The sequence below is a fragment of the Planococcus citri genome, chromosome 5 (assembly GCF_950023065.1).
Source record: "Planococcus citri chromosome 5, ihPlaCitr1.1, whole genome shotgun sequence".
Classification (NCBI taxonomy): domain Eukaryota; kingdom Metazoa; phylum Arthropoda; class Insecta; order Hemiptera; family Pseudococcidae; genus Planococcus; species Planococcus citri.
The window spans coordinates 49,100,744-49,121,659 of record NC_088681.1 but is presented as its reverse complement, the minus strand read 5'-3'; the positions used below and the strand labels follow the sequence as shown (position 1 = coordinate 49,121,659).

General features: G+C 34.9%; 2 protein-coding genes across 2 annotated transcripts in view; both read left to right on the top strand.

The window, feature by feature from the left end:
- The window catches only part of LOC135847117 (hemicentin-1-like), a 577,043-nt gene that overhangs the window by 534,700 nt on the left and 21,427 nt on the right, over positions 1 to 20,916 (top strand). Inside the window, exon 12 of the mRNA XM_065366545.1 lies at positions 2,769 to 2,836. Within this exon, the coding sequence (XP_065222617.1) occupies positions 2,769 to 2,779 (11 nt within the window). The 3' untranslated portion in view covers positions 2,780 to 2,836. The remainder of the gene's footprint in view (positions 1 to 2,768; positions 2,837 to 20,916) is intronic.
- Positions 228 to 2,244, top strand: LOC135847120 (cuticle protein 7-like). The gene is made up of 3 exons (XM_065366548.1): positions 228 to 351; positions 1,366 to 1,662; positions 1,761 to 2,244. The coding sequence occupies exons 1-3, from the start codon at positions 343 to 345 to the stop codon at positions 2,103 to 2,105; spliced, it is 651 nt and encodes a 216-aa protein (XP_065222620.1). The 5' UTR covers positions 228 to 342; the 3' UTR covers positions 2,106 to 2,244.

The window sequence follows — 20,916 nt, the reverse complement described above, 5'->3', positions numbered from 1 at the left end:
CATACTGCATTACGCAAATGGAGCCATCCTATAATTTAAATCATATACTTAATTCGATAATTTACGTATAGGTACACAAATAAACGTTCAAGTACGTGTAACACGTACTGAGAACCACTGTACAAATTTTCTCTGCAAACTTGTTACGCAGTTGCAAGACGCCCTCAGGTATTGTTTTATATGTAATACCACTTTTTTTCGCTTGAGTTTACTTGTGTGTATAAAAATCGCCGGTGCTGGTTAATTTGTATAAAAGCGAAGTTCGCCAATCCACTGAATACATTTTACTTTCAAACAAAGTACAGTAACGTACTACAACAACCAATCAAACAAACCATCAACATGTCGAAGGTAATTTTTTCTATTTCTCTTCGATCAGTGACTTGGTGCTCGAGTGTGATATTATATATTTTCTATTCGCGATATATTAACGTAACAAGTTTCGTGTTTATCGAGAGTTAAATTTCGGTTGTTTTTTGCATTGTGTTCTGATTTGTACTCTTATTTCTGTTCTCGATATTTTGAAAATTATTATTTGTGGTGCTAGATTTGGATTTTGGTTCTGGAGTGTACAGGTTTCAGTTTTGTTTTATTTTGTTACAAGTATTATGTGCTTCTTATAGTTGTCTTTTTTATTTTTCAAAGTTTTTTTTTTATTTTAATGCTTTTTTTTCATTATTCATTCTCATTTTATTTCATTTTTTTAAAGTTTTTTTTTGTGATTTTTTTTCTATTTGAAAAAAATATTTTTCGTGGATAATTTTGATGGTAGACCTTCCATCAATTATTATTTGCCAACAATTTTAAAAGTTTTTTTCATTTGTGTGTTTTTGGCATTTATTTATTTGATTCTAAATTGCATTTTGTGCCAACTATTTGAATATTTATTCTAAATTGTCTTATTGGGGATTTCATTTGCTCATACACATCAAAATTTCAATGTTTTCGTACTAGAATTTTGTGAATGTATCCTAAATTTAATTGATTCAATTTTGCATAAATTTAATGAATTTGCCAAATTCTAATTTCATAATAAAAAATGAATAAAATGAAAGTAATTAAAAAAATACAAGAATCAATTTAATTGAATGGTTGGTTCGATATCAGAAATAAAATCCTAAAGAAATAAAAAGTACTCAAAATAATACTAATGAAAGACCATCATAAAATTTAATGTGCTCCTACATAATATTGAAAATGAAAACCTGCATCACTCGATTACCAAACTCCAGAAGAAAAAATGCACATTTTCAAAACAAACAATATCTATAATCACACTCGAGCCTTCGTACTGAGTTCTTCTGATCAAAATTGATCAAAATTTGGGCTAAATTAATAACACATGACCTGATTTTGAAATTGCAGATCTTCGTCGTTTTATCCAGCATCCTCGCTGTCAGCGTTGCTAGTCCCGTCGCCCCATACGCCGCCCCGGCTTACCCATCAGCCTACCCAGCCCCAGCTTACAGCTCACCTCACTACGCTCCAGCTCCGGCTTACCCATCGTACAAACCAGCTGCCTACTCGCCAGCTTACAAACCAGCTCACTATGCCCCAGAATACGAAACCCCAGCCAAATACGACTTCGCCTATGAAGTAGCTGACTCGTACACTGGTGACTACAAAAGCCAAACTGAAAACAGAGACGGTGACTACGTCAAGGTAATTATCCCAAACCTCGATATTTTTCTTATTTTATTCGATTTCCTGGTCAAGTCGACTGAGATGACTAATGCGAGAATCTTTGTATCTTCCAATAGGGATCTTACTCCTTGGTTGAACCTGATGGCTCAAAACGTACCGTAGAATACTCCGATGATGGATACGGTTTCAACGCTGTTGTACTCAAGGACGGATATGCACCAGCATACTCATCACCCTCTGCGTACAAATCTGGCCCAGCTTACCCATCTGCCTACTCGTCGCCAGCTTACAAGAAACCAGCCTACAAATCTGCCTACCCATCGCCAGCCCCATACGCCGCTCACGGTTACGCCGCCCCAGCTTACCCAACCCCAGCTTACTCCTCATACCCAGCTCCATCCTACCACGCCCCAGCTTACCCAACCCCATCCTACCCATCTGCCTACAAACCAGCTTACTAATTTCTCCGTCAGTCTGATTGATACGTACAAATTTTTCTCTCCTCTGTATATAAATCGTATATCCAGTCATGTTTGAAATGTATAAGTTGTTAATTATAAGTTATTTATTTCGAATAAATTATTTTGCTCATTTTTAAAATTTTCGAGTATTTTTTTACCAGCCTATTGGTTTAGTTTTGAGAGATATTTCCGTATTTATTGGAATATTGCGATGATACCAGCGGGTAAAAACGAATAGAATTGTGGATTGGATGGAACTACGAGTGGAATGCTGCAAATTCTTACGCAATTATCGCATTTCTTTTCTGAATCGATCGTGATCATGAACCAATTATTATACAACTGAACGAAAAATAATAAGCTCGCTGAAATTTCAATTTATACTCGTAATGAATTATTAGCTCACTTTCGCAGTCGGTATGGGTACCTATACTCACGCATCATTATTGTAATTACCTTCAAATAGCCAGAAGCGAGTTTATTTATTTACTGGAGTTACCTAAGTGGCAATGATTGATGAACATCAATAAACTAATAATGATGAACTTAGAGATAGAGAGCTTCATTGTGTTTATATCATGTCTGATTAGCTGTATAGAAGTTGCATATTCGAAATTAAATATCATGTTTGTAATGTATAAATTACTGTTTTTTTCGATGTAGATTATTCGTGAAATGTACAGAAGAAGATTAGAATAACCAATGGGTCGAGCGCATTTGAAGATGTAACGGTAAGATTTCCATTATCAATGTGTTTCTATTGCATGAACAAAGAGTTGACAAAGGTCAGTTTCCTTTGACTGAAATAGCTCCAAAACATTGGCAGGATCCTCTCATGGGTTGAACTACTACCGGTGCATTGAACTTGAACCTGACCTTACCTTTTCAAATGTCAGGTGCCAATTGACTATTTTAGAAGATGAATAATTATTCAAGGATTTGATCCCATAAATGAACAAGATGCCAATCAAAGTAGGCAACTTCCAGGTTCCTCAACTTGTTGAATTGGAATATTGGCGCAGAAATTTTTTGCCAAAATTGTTGGTTGTTTTTACATAGGAAGCTTTGTTACACTTTTTTCACTATAACCTCAGGTTGAGACTGTTGAGAGTATAGTTTATTCTTATAGGGATGTTGAACTGTTGATACATCGAAAAGGTATATTCCCAGATAAGATAGGCGAAATGGTCCTGTTCCCAGATTTGGAAAATTTTTATGGATTATTGTTGGGTACCTCCAAAAAAAATTCCGAGTGGAATTTCCGCCCCCAACCCCTCTCTTTCCCTCTCCCACTTGGACAGCATAATATCAAAAAAAAAACATTTTTGCGAGAAAAATAAAATTCTGTATCCAGGAGTAGTGGGGAGAAAAATTCTGGTACCACGCGGAATATGTAGGGAAAGCCTGGGCTTTTCAACACGGTTTTTCCCCAACATTTTTCATCATTGTGGTGGAGGGTAAAATTTTGATAAAAGTGAACTTTGACCGCCACAGCTCCGAATTGAAGGGCTGATCACAAAAACTGTTTTTGCCGAAATATATCTTTTTGCAAATACTTTCTTCCTACCAATCCATAAAATTAAAATTTTGTCAGCAAAAGGCTCATATTTGCAAAAAAACCTGAGAATTACGCGGTTTTTGTTGTTTTTTTTTTGCAAAATTACCTATGCAAAATACGCGATAAATGTATGAAACAAAAAATGTTTAGTGTCCAATTTCGCGCGATAGAAAACGTGTTCAAAAGGTTGTCAAAACGTTCATCTACTGAAGTTAGTAAGGATTGTAATCATGAGCTCTGTGAATAAAAAAATACCAAAAAATTCAAATTGAGGTCAAAGCATTTCGGTTACAATTCTCACATTATTTTCAATTTAAATACGTTTCCACAATCCTTGGTGAAAAAAAAACACTCAAATTGAAAATATCGCAAGTCAAACTTACAAAAAGTTACCAAGAATAGGCAAATTACTCAAAAATTATCTAGAAGTCTAACTCAAAATCGGTATATGTAGGTAGAGGTACATAGGTAATTGCAAAAAATGTACAAATTTTTATTTTGATTTCAATTTTCAAAAATTTTAACAAAATCTTTTGAAAATCCAAAAAGTACCTACCTATCCTAAACACGTATTAAAAAAATCTTACCAACTTCAAAAACGTTGAAAAAACCCCAAAATTGTACTAAAAAGTCATCTAAAAGGGTCAGAATTTTTCTATTTTCAAAGAGAACTAGAAAAAATGAATAAAAAAGGAAATCGAGAGGAAAAATATAAAATTACGAGTACGAAGATTGATTTTAAAAATGGAAAAATCAGTATTTTTTAGACAATTTCCGACAATGTTAGGACTTTTTGACAATTTTTGCAAAAGCTGTACTTTCAGACTATTTCGGCTAACAACAAGATTTTATTGATCATTTTGGGATAAAAAAGAAGTTTTTGGATAACTTGTCAAAAAAGGTCTTAGCCTAAGTACGTACATAGGTACATACTTTTATCCAAAAAAATGGAATTTGCTGACAATTTCGAAAAAAGGCAGGAGTTTTAAAAATGTTGGCTAAAAGCAGAGAAGTTTTTTTTAACAATAAATTATTAACGAGTAGGTAAGTATTTTGGCAAAAAAGAGGCGTTTTTTGATAACTATGAAAAAAATTAATTTTGATTTGGCAAAAAGCAGGACTTTTTAGGATAATTTCGGCAAAAGCAAGAATTTATTGCTAATTTTGGCAACAGGATTTTTTGAACATTTTGGCAAAAAGCAGGAGTATTTTTTTTGGGAATTTTTACAAAAGTTAAAGAGTTTTTTTTAGAATTTTGGCAAAAAAAGAACTTAGGTAGGGTAAGGTTGCCAAAATCGTACCGGCGCCCAAATTGTACCACCCCCTCTATCGCTAAAACTATCCGCAAATAGCACTTTCTACCAACGTATGTTACTAGCTTGCATTTTGAGGCCCCTGATACCAATATCGGGCACATTGAATCTTTGGTGTTTTTTTTTTATCCCGTTTCTTGGAAAAATTGCATCTTCTGTTAAAAAAACTGACCTGTTATGTAAGGTAATTGCGACAAAATTATTTCGAAAACCTAAGTTACGTTTAATCCTATAAAAAGTATGTAATATTACCTACATTTAGAGATATTTATGAAAAAATTTCATCAACATCAACCTAAGTGAGAGAAGATTCATGTTAAAAAATGTGAGTTGCTCAAATCGTATCATGATTTCAATTTGTAGATACCTATGTAATGTCATCGAACATTGAGAAGAAAAAATGTGGAAAATGGTCTGCAGAAGATATGGAAGGGCTAGCTCTTTGGAGGAATATGGTGAAAATAAAATTGATTTGAACGAGTGCTGCAGTAAATATGAAATACCCAATCCCACCTTTCTTTGATAATTTAGAAGCATTGTGAAAAGTGGATCAGATGAAGGAATGAAGGTCAAAAGGGGAAAACATTATTTGGCCTCATAAGGAAAATTAAAATTAAGGTAGGCAAAAGACCAAGGTAAAATTTGGTGCATGAATGGTTTCCAAAAAATAATTAGAGCGCGGTCCAGGTCGAAAAAACTAAAAAGTGGTACGATTTGGGAAACCTAACCTAACTTTACAATTTTTGCATAAACGAGATTTCTTGACAATTTTTAGACGAAAACAGAACATTGCAGACAATTCTGACGAAAAACATAGCAATATGGAATTTATAGGATAATTTTGGCAAAATCAGGAATGTGACTTTATTTAGACCAACGACCGTTTATAATGAAACAAATTCAATGAATCAAAAATTTTTTCTTTGTACTTGGAAAGATTTTTGACACTTGCAGTGACCACATCTTCTCTAAAATAAACTCTCCGGACTAAAATTTCACCATTTCCGACCGTATTATGGAACTTCCAGCGAGATTTATGATTCTTCCAGGCTTTTCAAATTTCTCAAAAAATAAAAGAAGGCTGAAATCAATTTAGGCAGCCAAATGTCCAGTTCTGTCATTTTCAACATGTTTAACGAATTTACCTTTTTTTTTTTTTTTTGAAAATATGTTTGGAAACACCATTAAGTAGGTACAAGTACATATGTTAATATTGAATCAAATATGACTCATTTATAGGCTGTGTTGGTTATTTGTGTTTGTAAAATTGTATCCTAAAATCCTTTACACGCCAAACGCTCTTCACATCTTCTTTTCGACATGTTTGACGAATTTACTTTTTTTTTTGAAATTTTTTTGAAAACAATAATTAAGTACTTAAGCCTACATAATATTGAATCAAATATGACTAATTTAGGCTATTTAGGTCATTTTTATTAGTAAAATTGCAGCCCATAGCCCTTTACACGCTAAACGCTCTTCACATCTTCTATGTATTCTTGATCATAATTACCAACATTACGACCAGCTATTCAATTCAGGCACGCAAAAAAATTACCCAAATGAATTTAAAATTACGTCTTCTAAAACAGAAAATTTTTTGAGCAAATTCAACTGAAGAAATTTCAACTCAGCAGTTGGTTTTTACTTCGGTTTATTTAAAGTGGTGATTTTATGGGTCAACAAAATGGACAATTTTGTGGACGAGGAGTTTTTCGAAGAGAAGTCTTCTACCATGAAACACGTTTATTTTGTGTACTCGCTTTTGGGAGGAGTATGTTACGAAGAATACATAACTCCTAAGTTCAAGTTATTGGCAACATGTTTTACAATCTTCATTTACCTTACCAACAACAGGCCGGTTCCCGTTTGCGAACCATGAATAGGAAAATTGACAGCCGAAAAGCAACCCGTTTGCGAACCACAATAGGATAGAGATGGCGAAGAAAAAGAATCATTATGCTCATACATTCTAATTCAAAATGTACCCATTTGCGAACCAACCTCCAAAAGTAGGACTTTTGCGAACCACTCTGTTGTCCTTTTGCGTAAATATGATGAGAAGTAGGAGAATACCTATCATATTGCAATTTCTCTCCATTTGAAGGGTAAGATGGCGATCCAAAAATTTCATCTGAAAAGCACCCAAGGCTGGTGGTCTACATTTTCTCCGAGGGACTTTTTCACACCAATTTTCGTGTCCACGAATTCCTCAGGGGAACTTTTTTATACGCAGGTCTACAAATTCCCCCAGGGACTTTTTCATCGCAATTTTTGAATCTACGAATGCCCCAGGGGGACTTTCTTATACCCGAGACTCGGGAATAAAAACGCCCCGCTTGGCTTGGATGCGAATATTCCCCCGGGGAATTCGTAAACCCACGACTGGCATAAAAAAGTCCCCACAGGGCATTTCAGTCCCGAATTTCGAGTTCTTATTACATGCTAGGACTCAAATTTTGAATTTTCACTCCCCTCCTCACAGTGATTTTTTGTCAATAGGTAGCATCTGTAAAGTGATAGTGACCTAACTGCAAAATTGTGATTTTTGAGATGCAAGCAGTTCAAGGCATATAGGTACCTACTATTTTTTTTTAACTTCACTTTATCCAAGTACGTAATTGTGCATGGTGAATTGGTGATTGACCCATCCCACTCAAGGTAGATTCAAATATCATATTTTCCTGCCACAGGATAGGGTCGTCTCATTTTTGTGGGGAAAAAATTTGCAATTTTAGGTCACTTTGCTGTTGAAATCTTAGTTTTGAAATGACCCTTTGAATATTCGTATAAGTTGTGTAAAGTTTTGAAAAACAGATCAGAGGTATGAATTTTAGCTATTGGGGACGGGGTGTTTCCTGGACCACTGAGTTATGTGAGGTATTAGGTGAAGTTTTATTTTTAAGCCAAAAAGGCGTTGACATGTTTACACCTAACTGGTTGGTATTGGTTCGCAAATGTCTTACATTGGCTTCAATATGAATCACTCGTTCGCTCGGAGTTCATTTTTAATTTGAATCTCGTTGGTTCGCAAATGTATCAGTTTTAGATCATTAATCAACGCAACAAAAGAGGAATAATAACAATAGGGTGGTTCGCAAACGTCCTACGCTCACAACAACATCACTTTGTTGATATGTTTATCTCAATCTGGGCCTTATTTTCACACAACTGAAAATTGCATATTTATAATAATGTTGAGTCAGTTTTGGATGGCGATCGCATTGTTGGTTTACTTGAAACGGGACACTTATCGGGCCTTTTTCGAATACATGAATGAAAACCTGAACCAGCCGCTTCACGGATCAAACTACAGAAGAGATGAAATACGAGTAATTGAAGAAAAAAATATCGAGATGTTCAACTCGAAAATGGGTAAATATTACGCGATTGTAATGGTGGTGATTTATTTGAGCAAATATCTTCAAAAACTCGCTACTACTGATGAAGAATTCCAAGTTGACTACGAGAACGATTTCATATCGCCGTTTTTCTCCATTGGTTCGCAATCGTTCGCCTGTTATGTTTTGATCCACAGTTTGACATACCTAATTTTCTCGTTTTACGCAACCATGATGTACGGATCGCACTTTTTGCCAATTCTATTCTCGATGCATCTCGAAAATCAAATGATTCGACTTCAAAATGATATCAATTATCATACAAAATTGGCTTACGTTTAATCATGCTTACCAACATTACGTCCAGCTTTACCCTATTCAGACATGCAGAAAAATTACCAAATGAATTTAAAATGTACTTAACCTTGTTTAGTGCAAAATAACTCTAGCAAATTGAACAAAAGAAATTCAACTCAGCAGTTGATTTTCACTTCGGTTCTTTGAAAGTGGTGATTTTCTGGGTCCACAAAATGGACAATTTTGTAGACGAAGAGTTTTTCGATGAGAAGTCTTCTGCCATGAAACACGTTTACTTTGTGTACTCGCTTTTGGGAGGAGTATGTTACGAAGAATACATAACTCCTAAGTTCAAGTTATTGGCAACATGTTTTACAATCTTCACTTATCTAACCATCAACACCGCTTTACTGATATGTTTATCTAACCCTGGGCCTGATTTTCACACAACTGAATATAGTATATTTATAATGATATTATGTCAGTGTTGGATGGCGATCGCAGTGATGGTTTACTTGAAGCGAGACTCTTATCGAGCCTTTTTTCAATACATGAATGAAAACCTGAACCAGCCGCTTCACGGATCAAACTACAGAAGAGATGAAATACGAGTAATTGAAGAAAAAAATATCGAGATGTTCAACTCGAAAATGGGTAAATATTACGCGATTGTCATGTTGGTGGTGTATTTGAGCAAATTTCTTCAAAAACTCGCAACTGCTGGTGAAAAATTCCAAATTGATTATCAGATCGATTTCGTGATACCGTTCTTCTCCATTGGTTCGCAATCGTTCGCCGGTTACTTCTTGATCCACAATTTGACGTACGCCATCTTTTTGTTTCACATCGCTATAATGTACGGATCGCACTTTTTGCCAATTCTGCTCTCGATGCATCTTGAAAATCAAATGATTCGACTTCAAAATGATATCAATTATCATACAAATTTGGCTTACGAATGCTTGGAAGAATGCTGCAGACGTGAAGATGAAATATTGGAAGAATCGATCAATCGTGATGAAAATGTTCGTCGAATGTTGCTGCAAAACATCGAGAAACAACGCGAAAGACATATCAGAGAATTAATGTTGAAGGTTGAACAATGGATCAAGATGCATCAACGATGGGTTTTGTGAGTTTTTTCATGCATTTATTTTCATATTTTTGGGGAAATATATTTCATTTCGAGTATTGTATGTATTTCTGTAGAGGAGGAAGACTTTTTCAAAAATGTTTTGCTGAAACTTTGACTATACATACAGTTCTTCATTTCATGGCGATGACTGTATCAGGACATTTTGTAAGCAAGGTGAGGTGACAGTTCAATTGGATAATTTTGGAGCTGGTGCGAGTTGCTTGATTTTAGGTATACAAAGGTTTGTTTTTTAGATAATACTGGATTCGTCAAATACAGGATACGAGCATATTATTTTAGCTTTCATGAACGCGGTATTCCTATGGATGACATGCGATGCAGGCGATTCCTTCGAAAAAATGGTAATTTACAACACGTATACAAAGTGCAAATTGTTTTTAAAGCCACCTACAGAGTATTTCTTTCAGGCTGATGTGATTTCAACAGCGATCTATTCGACACCATGGTATTATTTGCCGAAAAAACATCAAAAAACGCTGCTCAATTTTCTGTGCTTGGTTCAAAACAGCCCTAAAGTACAGATTTTCAGGACAGTTTCCTGGTCTGCGGAGCTATTTCCCACAATGTTGAACGACGCGTATGGATATATTCAGATCTTACGTGTGCTCGAAATGAAAAACAAACAATAAATTATAAGAAACGTATTTACTACGCACCCTTTACCATTAACCTGCACCTCAATTTTGTACCTACATTACACATTTGCACAAACGTCTGAAAACTTTAGGTAGTGTGGTAACTAGGGTTGAATAAAACTTTGGAATTTTTGGGACAAGGAATAATGGTTTCTTAGGAGTGAGACAGAAATAGGAACACATGTATGGATTAGAAAGAGAAGATAGGTAAATGGAAAGAATGAGACTTTGGGAAATAGGATCGAAGTGTAGGAAAGAGTAACCTCCTAGCAACCACATAACTAACTATGGTAATCAGATTCCATTCAAAATAAAATAATCTTCTCTACATAATAAATAAATGATTTTGTACCAGTAACCAAGAAGTTTGAGTAAATTTATTTCAAAGATACATACACCGTATGATTCATTATATTTCGTGTAGTTCCAAATGGGGTTCAAAAAGGATCTCTCAATCGAGATATATCATTAAAGGGTATTCCCGGATAAGATAGGTGAAATGCCCCTGTCCTCAGATTTTTGATTTTTTGATTGAACATTGTTGGGTACCTCTAAAAAAAATTGTAGACCCAAAAATTTGTCCCCCACCCCACCCCCCTTGTCCACAGTGATGAAAAAACGCTTTTTTCGGATAAAAAATCGCACTTCAACGAGTTTTTAATAAAAAGTTTTGATTTTACCCAAAATATGTACAGGAAGCATGGGTCTATTCACATGAATTTTTTCGAAATTTTTCGGCCCCCCGGGGGGGAGATATTGACCAAAGAAAATTTGAAACCGCCGTATCTCCGAACCTAATTCTTGTGCCCAAAATTTTTTTTCTTCTAAAAATATGTTTTGGTAAGTACTATTTTTGGAAATTTTTTCAAATTTTTTCTCCAGGTGGGTCATCTTCAAAAACTCAAAAAACTCTTCAAAATGTGTTTTTTTTTGTCATAGCACCGCCACTTTTAAAAAGTACTTGTAGTGAAGTTCTGAAGCTTTGCACGAGAACATTAAAAACTGTAGAAGATGCAAAGATTCCTCAAAAAGCGCATTTTGGGCCCATGGGCACCTCCCCACCCAATTTTGGGTCTAAAGAATGTTGGCAATATGGGTGTCGTTTTCATATGAATCGAACCCTCTGAACACGAATATGAAGTTGGATTTACAGTTGGACCCTTCCAAGGGCCCCATTTGGGGGGTATAGTGCCCCAAAATTGAGTGTATTTTGCAAAATATGGTTTATTTTAGCGTTGCCCAAGCCCTGTAGCTTCCTTAATTAAGGTTGATCCATGGTCTTTCTGGAGAGTACCATTATGCAACCCCTCCTCTCCTCCTCTCCCTATCTACCTATGTTGACAACTATCACAACATATTAATAAATATTCGACTGTCTCGTGGCTGTATGTTGACTGGTTCTTCGTTTTTAGAAAATTGTTCATTGCGTCTTGACAAACTTTGTTCTAAAGAACACACTGAACTTTTAAGAAGTTGTTTTCACAATAGGTACCTATGCTGAAAACATTATACTATCCTATGTAGGATGTACACAATAGCAATCACTAAACACAATTACAAAGGACAATATACATTCCATTCGAAACGTTACAAAGGACATACATTCCATTCGATATGTTTGGCAACATGGAGATTGGTATGGTAGTGGGGATGAACATTTACAACGTCTTGAGCTAGAGGATATCACTGTATAGTATTGTTGAGTGAGCTGTTGAAGTGATTTATTATGTATCTAGTATGTTCAATGTTTCATTTTTTTGGTGGTAACAAACAGCATTTTGATTTTCTCATTTGAATTCAATACTTCAATTGTACAGTGTTATACACATGGATTGAAAAGCTGATCTGTAAGTACTCGAAATCACTTGAAATAGTTATACATAATTTTGCGCAATTCTTCTTACCATTAGTTCATAATTATCTACTAGATATACGAGTAGGTATCTAGGCACGTGGCTGGGGTATCTTGTAGTAGATTTTTATTCATTTGTTCTATTGAAATAAAACTGAAACAGTAGTGAACGGTATGTTTCATAATTTTCTTTTAGCTTGATAAATAAAATATTGCCATATCGAATTTTTATCTCCGGTGTGGTGTGGTTTGGTGAGGGAGGGGTATGGTAGAGAGAAACTATTCTCCCCAACTGTAGAAAATACTATGTGAAATGTTGAAAAATGACTGTTTTTTGATTTTGGTTTCCAGCAATTTGGGTTTGAGCCAGGAGTGGGCAAAATCATATCAAAATTAATTCGAATCACGAATATCAATAAAAATACACAGTTCAAATCGCGCCCACTCCTGGTTAGATCTAAACAGTGACTCATTTTCGAGTCATTTTATTGACTTGTCAATTTATTTTGAAAAACACTGCACAGAAATAGGGTTACGTAGGCGCAGTTCATTTTATAGTGTACTGCTGTAAAAATGGTATTTATTAACATCCACTATTAAAAGATTTGTTTTGGTTATATGTTACATAGGTTCCGTTATTGCACATTTGTCAATATATACCTACCTATAGCAAAATGAGCACTTCTGGAAATGTTCAAGAACCCCCAGTTAAAAATAGGCGAATTGAAACGAAGTGTGTCAAATGTGGCGGTTTTTTGCGTCGAATAGCAGGTTCTCCGCGAGTTATGAAATCGCGCGAAGATGCGGAAACTTTTCTCCAGAAATACGAATTTTTTGTTCAACAGAATGATGCAGTGTGCTCAAAATGTTTTAAAGCATTGAGAACTATAAAAAGCAGGAAAGGCCAACCTGCAACATTGCAACAAAACATACCATCACCTGAGCAAGAATCTCCTAAAGAAGACAATATCTCAATTTCTGTATCTCAGCCCAGCATAACTTTTTCTCATGCAAAAATTTTGTCAACTGCAACTCAAACAAATGTGATTTTTTCACAACCTGTTGCTTCATCTTCAGTAGCAGAAGATCCAAACTCTGAAGTTTCAACCTGTAATTTTAGTGAAAGTAGCCATATGACATCTCAAGCTTCAATACTTGATTCAACGTTTGAAGATACAAGTCAACCCCTCCTTGAAACTGAAGCTATACAATTAGCATTTCAACGAGTTACTGCGAGTCACGCTTATTGCTTCATATGCAAGGGAAAAGATGGTCTACGAGATGTGCCATTTAATGCACGATTACAGGTATTTGTTAAAAAACGAATTTTTATTCCTAAACGAAATAGGTGCTGTAAATCACATCTGATAAAAAATCGGTTTTTTGAAAACTACTTGGACCAGCTGAAAGTTTGTTCTAATGAAAGTTCAATAGAAATTGCCGAAGTTGAATGTTTTTTGGCAGCTTTATCTAATGATGTTAATGGTGAACTTCATGATCGTATAGGAAAATTTGAGATTTCAGAAGAACGAGTAAAAGCTCTCACTGGCTACACATGGGAGAATATTATCTCACTTGAGAATTTGGCGTCCACTTCGATGAGAGATAGTCCTAATCGAAGTGTTACACAGGCTATTGTTACATATTTTTTATTTAAATTACGATCTGGTAATTCAGATTCATTGATCGCAGCTTCTCTAGGTTTAAAAGAATCTGTTGTTAATAGCTCTGTGAATGACGTTTTGAAATGTTTTAAAGACCATATTCTTCCCAAGAATTTTGGATTGACAGCAAATAAAAGACAAACTTTGATCAATAATACTTCGGATATGGCGAATAGGTTACATAATATTGGAAATCGTGTTGCTCTTATTTGCGATGGTTCTTATTTAAGACACTGTAAAAGCTCCAACAATCAATATCAGCATGACTCATATTCTGGACAAAAAAAGGTACCTTTGTGTAAACCTTTCACTATATGTACGACGAATGGGTATATTTTAGATGTTTGTGGTCCATTTAAAGCAAAAAGAAATGATGCCCAGATATTGGAGAAAGTACTGAAAATTCCCAAAGGAATTTCATCTCTTTTGTCACAAGGCGATATCTTTATTTTGGACAGAGGCTTTAGAGATGTAGTGCCATTTTTAGAAGCTCAAGGGTATATTGTACTGATGCCTGCTTTGAAAGGACAAAAGTCACAGTTGTCAACTTCTGAATCTAACCAGTCTAGGCTGGTAACAAAAGTTCGTTGGGTTGTTGAAGCAGTACATGGCATCATTGCTCAAAAATTCAAATTATTACACAACCAGTTCCACAACAAAAGGTTGCCAAGTGCTGCAACTTATTGTAAAATAGCCTGTTATTTGATAAATGCATTTGGAGTACGATTTGATTCTGACAGAAACAATATGGATTCTATCTTGACTCGAATTCAAGGTAGTATGTTAAATGAAAATTCGCTGGCTGAAGAAGTTGATACAAACAACTGGGACAGAAAACAGCAGCCCTTTCAAGTTTTAAGTTCTGATGAACTTTGGGATTTCCCTGAACTACCCATCAATGATTTAAAGATCCTGTTTACTGGTAGTTATCAACTTAAGCAGGCTGTCTCTTACCTTGCAGAGTTGATGGCAGATGACTTCACAATTCCACTTTCCTTCTTGAAGGAAAATCCGGAAATTGTGAGAGTTGATGTGCAATCAAGGCACATTAATTCGCGGAGATATAGATGCTATATTCATTATGAACCTAATAGCATGCAGTTGTCAGGAATTAAAAGATATTGCTGCAATTGTGCAAATGGGAATCGCACTATTGGTTGCTGTTCACATATTGCAGCAATTATCTATTTCTTGGCACATGGCAGATTTCTGGAGAGAATTCCGCGACCTGCAGAGATGCTGCAACATCTCTTTGATGAGGAACTCACTGATGTTAATGCAGTCACTGAAGACAGTGGTGAAGACGAGGACAAAAATCTTCAAGGGTTGACTGATAGTGGTGAAGAAGATAGTGATGATGACTTGTACTTGTACAGCTTACCCCCAGGGGAATAATTTTTTTTTGACCATTTAAAGAACCCTTATTCTTAAACAACTAGTTTCTATGTACCTATATCATATTTTGATGCATGTAAAAATATTTCTTTTTTGTGTATTTTGTACCCAAGCACTAAAATAAACCATATTTTGCAAAATACACTCAATTTTGGGGCACTATACCCCCCAAATGGGGCCCTTGGAAGGGTCCAACTGTAAATCCAACTTCATATTCGTGTTCAGAGGGTTCGATTCATATGAAAACGACACCCATATTGCCAACATTCTTTAGACCCAAAATTGGGTGGGGAGGTGCCCATGGGCCCAAAATGCGCTTTTTGAGGAATCTTTGCATCTTCTACAGTTTTTAATGTTCTCGTGCAAAGCTTCAGAACTTCACTACAAGTACTTTTTAAAAGTGGCGGTGCTATGACAAAAAAAAACACATTTTGAAGAGTTTTTTGAGTTTTTGAAGATGACCCACCTGGAGAAAAAATTTGAAAAAATTTCCAAAAATAGTACTTACCAAAACATATTTTTAGAAGAAAAAAAATTTTGGGCACAAGAATTAGGTTCGGAGATACGGCGGTTTCAAATTTTCTTTGGTCAATATCTCCCCCCCGGGGGGCCGAAAAATTTCGAAAAAATTCATGTGAATAGACCCATGCTTCCTGTACATATTTTGGGTAAAATCAAAACTTTTTATTAAAAACTCGTTGAAGTGCGATTTTTTATCCGAAAAAAGCGTTTTTTCATCACTGTGGACAAGGGGGGTGGGGTGGGGGACAAATTTTTGGGTCTACAATTTTTTTTAGAGGTACCCAACAATGTTCAATCAAAAAATCAAAAATCTGAGGACAGGGGCATTTCACCTATCTTATCTGGGAATACCCTTTAGTAGGTAGGTAACTACCTTTCACGATTCATAATGGAATCATATCGAGGAAATTAATCTAATAAAAAGTCTTCAATCAGACTATCTCATATTTACAATTAGGTATTTCAAATGGTAATTTAATTATTACATATCTAACCTAAGGTAGGGGATTCTTTACTTCTCACCACATATCGATCACCTGCACCTCTGTGCTCTGGCTTTTAAGCAGCCATCTCAGGAACAACCATATTGAAGAGAAAATTCACGAACCACCTTCACGATATATCGAATAAAGTTCAAGACAAATCTTTCAAATCATTGTAATGTCGAGATAAATTTTCACATTACGCAAAAAATCATAGCGACTCAAATTATTTCTAAATTATATAAAAATCACGATGAACGCACAAAACATACGTCTACATCTTTCAAAAGTATATCATAAGTTAGTTGATCTGTTTCTAACGTATTTCAATTTCAAAAAGAATCAAACAGAATCAACTAACGAGCTCTAGTTTCGTTTTCCTTAACTCATCAGAATCCTATATAGGCAGTTAGATAGGTATCTATACCACAGTAGATATCTATACCTACGCTTCAAAATAACAGCACCTTTTTTGCACAAATTTATAAAAATATAAATAATTTAATTTAATGAATAGGTAGATAGATGTTTTTGTTAGAGGATCAAGAACGCGCTATGAAATAAATGTATTGAATCAATCAGTAGCGCTTTTGTAATTTTTTACATTTTAAAAACGTTGATGTAATTCTTACCTCATCAAATCAGAATATAGGTTATTTTGACAAGAGTGTAGAAAACAACATTGTTTGAGACCAATAATGTTTCAAGAAACATCAAATGCCAATTTGAAAATTTTTGGAGCTTATAGGGAGAAAATATTGCCATAACCCTTAAAGGCCTGGACCAAACTGTAAGTGATTCAAAAAAATGCTTTCAATTTATTGAATAGGACTGACATGAATATCACTTTAATGTGTTGTATGCCCCCCTCCCCCTCAAAACCATTTTGTAAATGAGGGGTCAATTTTTTCATTTTTTTGTAAATTACAAAAAAGCAAAATACCTAATTGGCCAAAATTTGAGGTAATCTTATATAATCGTATTCCACCTACCTAATTATTGAAAGTAAATCCTTGATGAGCCCCTTCCCATTTTTGGTGGGGCATAAATATGAAAAAGTTGAGGTAAAATACGGGCCGATGTCCTCCATTTTTAATTTTATGAATTTGTTAATATGCTTTCACAAAATATACCTAATCACAAAGGGTATACGCAGTGGGGTACAGAGCGATTTTTTCATTTTTTGATTAACTAGTTTCGTAAATGTGGCTGAAACATGTGACATGAGCACATCAAATACCGCATATGAGAATACACTTTACTTGAAGTAAAAAGTACGACAATATAAAATGTGTATACAAGCATGCCTCAGTTTTTTCAGGACTTTTTACTTTTAGTTGCACAAATATCTAAAGCTCATCAGAATAAATCTCACACATCATTCGTAATTTGGGTAAAGTGAAATTTTTGTACGATGATGCAGGTTACTCTACTAGAATCATGATTAGTTATGAAAAATAATAACAATATATACAAGAATGCCTGAGCTTTTTCAGAACTTTCAGCTGTCATCTTCTCATACCTCTAAAGCACAAATGAATACATTTTAAACTTCATTTGTAATTGAATATTGATTTGGATAGCGTGTAATTTTGGTATAATGATGCCATTTACTCGACAAAGACATTGGGCCAATTGTAAGGGAATCATGATTAGTTATGAAAAATAATAACTGTATATACAGGAATGCCTGAGTTGTTTCAGAACTTTGAGCTGTCAGCTACTCTCACCTCTAAAGCACATCTGTATTCTAGGCCTTTAAGGGTTAAAAGTACCTGGGTAATTCTCAAAAAAATGTAAAATCCGGGTACATGGCAAATTTCTCAGAGGTTTTCGCATTGGTAATTACTGGTAAATTACTGGTAACTATTGGTGAATTACTGGTAATTATTTTATTTTATTTTGTCCATGCAAGGATCAGGAAAACATTTTGAGTTATAACCTTTCATTAAAGTTGATCTGGAGGCGAAAGGAAGCGTCCAAAAAAATTTCATGATTACAAAGTTGTAGAGAATTGAATTTCCAATCGACGTAATGCCGTGTCGTTAGTTTTTTTCTAGAGTGCTTAGTTTTTATTTTTCTCACGAAATATAAATTTCTTTGAGCAAAGTAGTGAACCAACGTGGATAATTTTTTCATTCAAATCCCATATATCAACACTTACTGGTATGGGTCATTCTGGAGTCATGAGCGATTTTTCAATTTTCTCCAGGGCCATAATTGCCATAAAATGGACTTCAGGACCTATAAATTTGCCTGGTGCTCATTGAACACCCTCTGAACCATTTTAGGAGGTTACCGAAAAATCGCAGGGGTGTCAGTTCAAAACAGAATTTTTAATCAATTTGCAAATTCCAGAAAAAGTGAAAACGTCAAATCTTCGAACACTCGATTCGAAAACACCATAAATTAGGTCTTTTTGGAGCCTCCAGCGAGGTTCTAGATTTCATCAGGAATTTCAAATCACTGGAAGAATGAATGAATGAATGAAAATTTTATTATTATTCGGTTCAGTGCAATTGCGCTATTCACGAATTTTATAAATATGATGCTTAAAAAATAACTTAAGAAAGAAAAGAGTTAGGGCTAGAAACCTAAAAGAAATTTTGGGTAAGTTTTGGTTTGAGTCTTGATGGGCATTTTGCCCAATTAAAGGTTTCTTCTTCAGATAAGTGAGTTTCTGAAATGCACTTAACGTGAATGTTATTGTTAATATTGTTCATTTCTTGAGAGATTCGATTGTTTTTTGTAAGAGATGTAATGTTGTCTGAAGAGATTCCAATAAGAGGTGGAGGCTGGTAATATGAGTATTTAAGAGAGATAATATGGTTACTTTATCTAAGAAGTGTCGAAAATCGTGCTGTGGATTTTTGTAATTTCTACTAAATGAGTGTGTGAAAAAAGAACATTGATTTCATAAAATCGATATTTTTGGGTTTTTAGAAATTCTGTTCTTTCCAAAAATCATACTACCCATTCAAATCGGGGGGCGGAGATCACCACTGGTTCTCTTGCAAGTATGCCTACTCACCATGTAGATAAGTATAGTTCTCAATTTTTGCATATTTTTCGATATCATATCGATTGTGTCCCTTGACACAGATCCGGCAACAAATATCCCTTCCCATGGCTCAAAAATTACTCACTTTACTTCTAATTACATCACACACCTCGCACTATAAACTTAGGTATAGGTGCTCATAACACGTCAAAAAAAATATACACTTGTAACAACTACATAAATACGCAAGGATTCTGTCAAAAGGGCAATCGCCCATTCAATTCGACCTTGCCATAGTCGCACGCTATAAAGACGCATCATTAGCGTCTCCGCACCGGTCGCCGATGCAAAATTGAAATGAATGACTCGTAAGATGAAAGAGAGTAAAGAAAAAAATCACATCACACAGCAGATCTATTTTGCGCACTAAACCACATTACGCAGCAAGATTAATCTACAGCCAACAGGTTCTTTCACGTATCATTAAAAAGTAATATAGGAACTCGACTACCTATTACAGCAGCATCGTAGGAGTATGTTTCGGGTGAAAAATTAAATGATGCACTATTGACCTAGGGCTCTATATAAACCAGGTGAGCGCATCCACCATTTTGTTCCCTGAAGTGATAACGAACCAGTAATTATGCATACAATTTCTTATGTAAAAAATGCAATTTTTTAAATTGTTCGCGAGTTTGGGTGAACTGTTATGCAGTCTTAAATTAAAGACAATAAAATTCCCTATAGATTGATGTTAAATTTTGATCATTTCGCGTAAAAATAACGATTTTATGAATATTTCTATTTTACTGATTTTTGCATACTACGTACGTCATCTTTAAAGTAAAAATACTCGAAATTTTCAGTGGACACATAGGTATTTTATTACAGTAAAATGTTCGTTATTTTATCCTCTTTAAAATGAGCTATTACCGAAAGCTCTACATGCAACCGTTCAAAAGTTTTCGAAGTTGAAAGTTGCGAAAATCAGCTGCGGGCAGTAAGTATTTGACTTTGAACAAATTTTACTCAAAATTTTCAACGGACACATGGATATTTTAATACAGCAAAATGTTCGTAATTTTATCGTCTTTAAAATGAGCTTATAACGAAAGTTCTACCTCTCATCGTTCAAAAGATCTTGAAGATCAAAGTTGCGGAAAGTAAAATACTGATCAAAACTAAGTGACTGATAACAGTGATAACACAATTTGACCACTTTCCGCAACTTTGAACTTCAAAAACTTTTGAACGGTTGAAGGTAGAGCTTTCATTTTAAAAAGGATACAATTACGAACATTTTGATGTATTAAAATACCTACGTGTCCACTGAAAATTTCGAGTAATATTAGTTCAAAGTTCAGTACTTACCATCCGCAGCTTGTTTTCCCAACTTTCAACTTCGAAAACTTTTGAACGGTTGCATGTAGAGCTTTCGGTAATAGCTCATTTTAAAGAGGATAAAATAACGAACATTTTGCTGTATTAAAATACCTATGCGTCCACTGAAAATTTCGAGTATTTTTAGTTTAAAGACGACGTACGTAGTATGCAGAAATCAGTAAAATTGAAGTATTCGTAAAGTCGTTATTTTT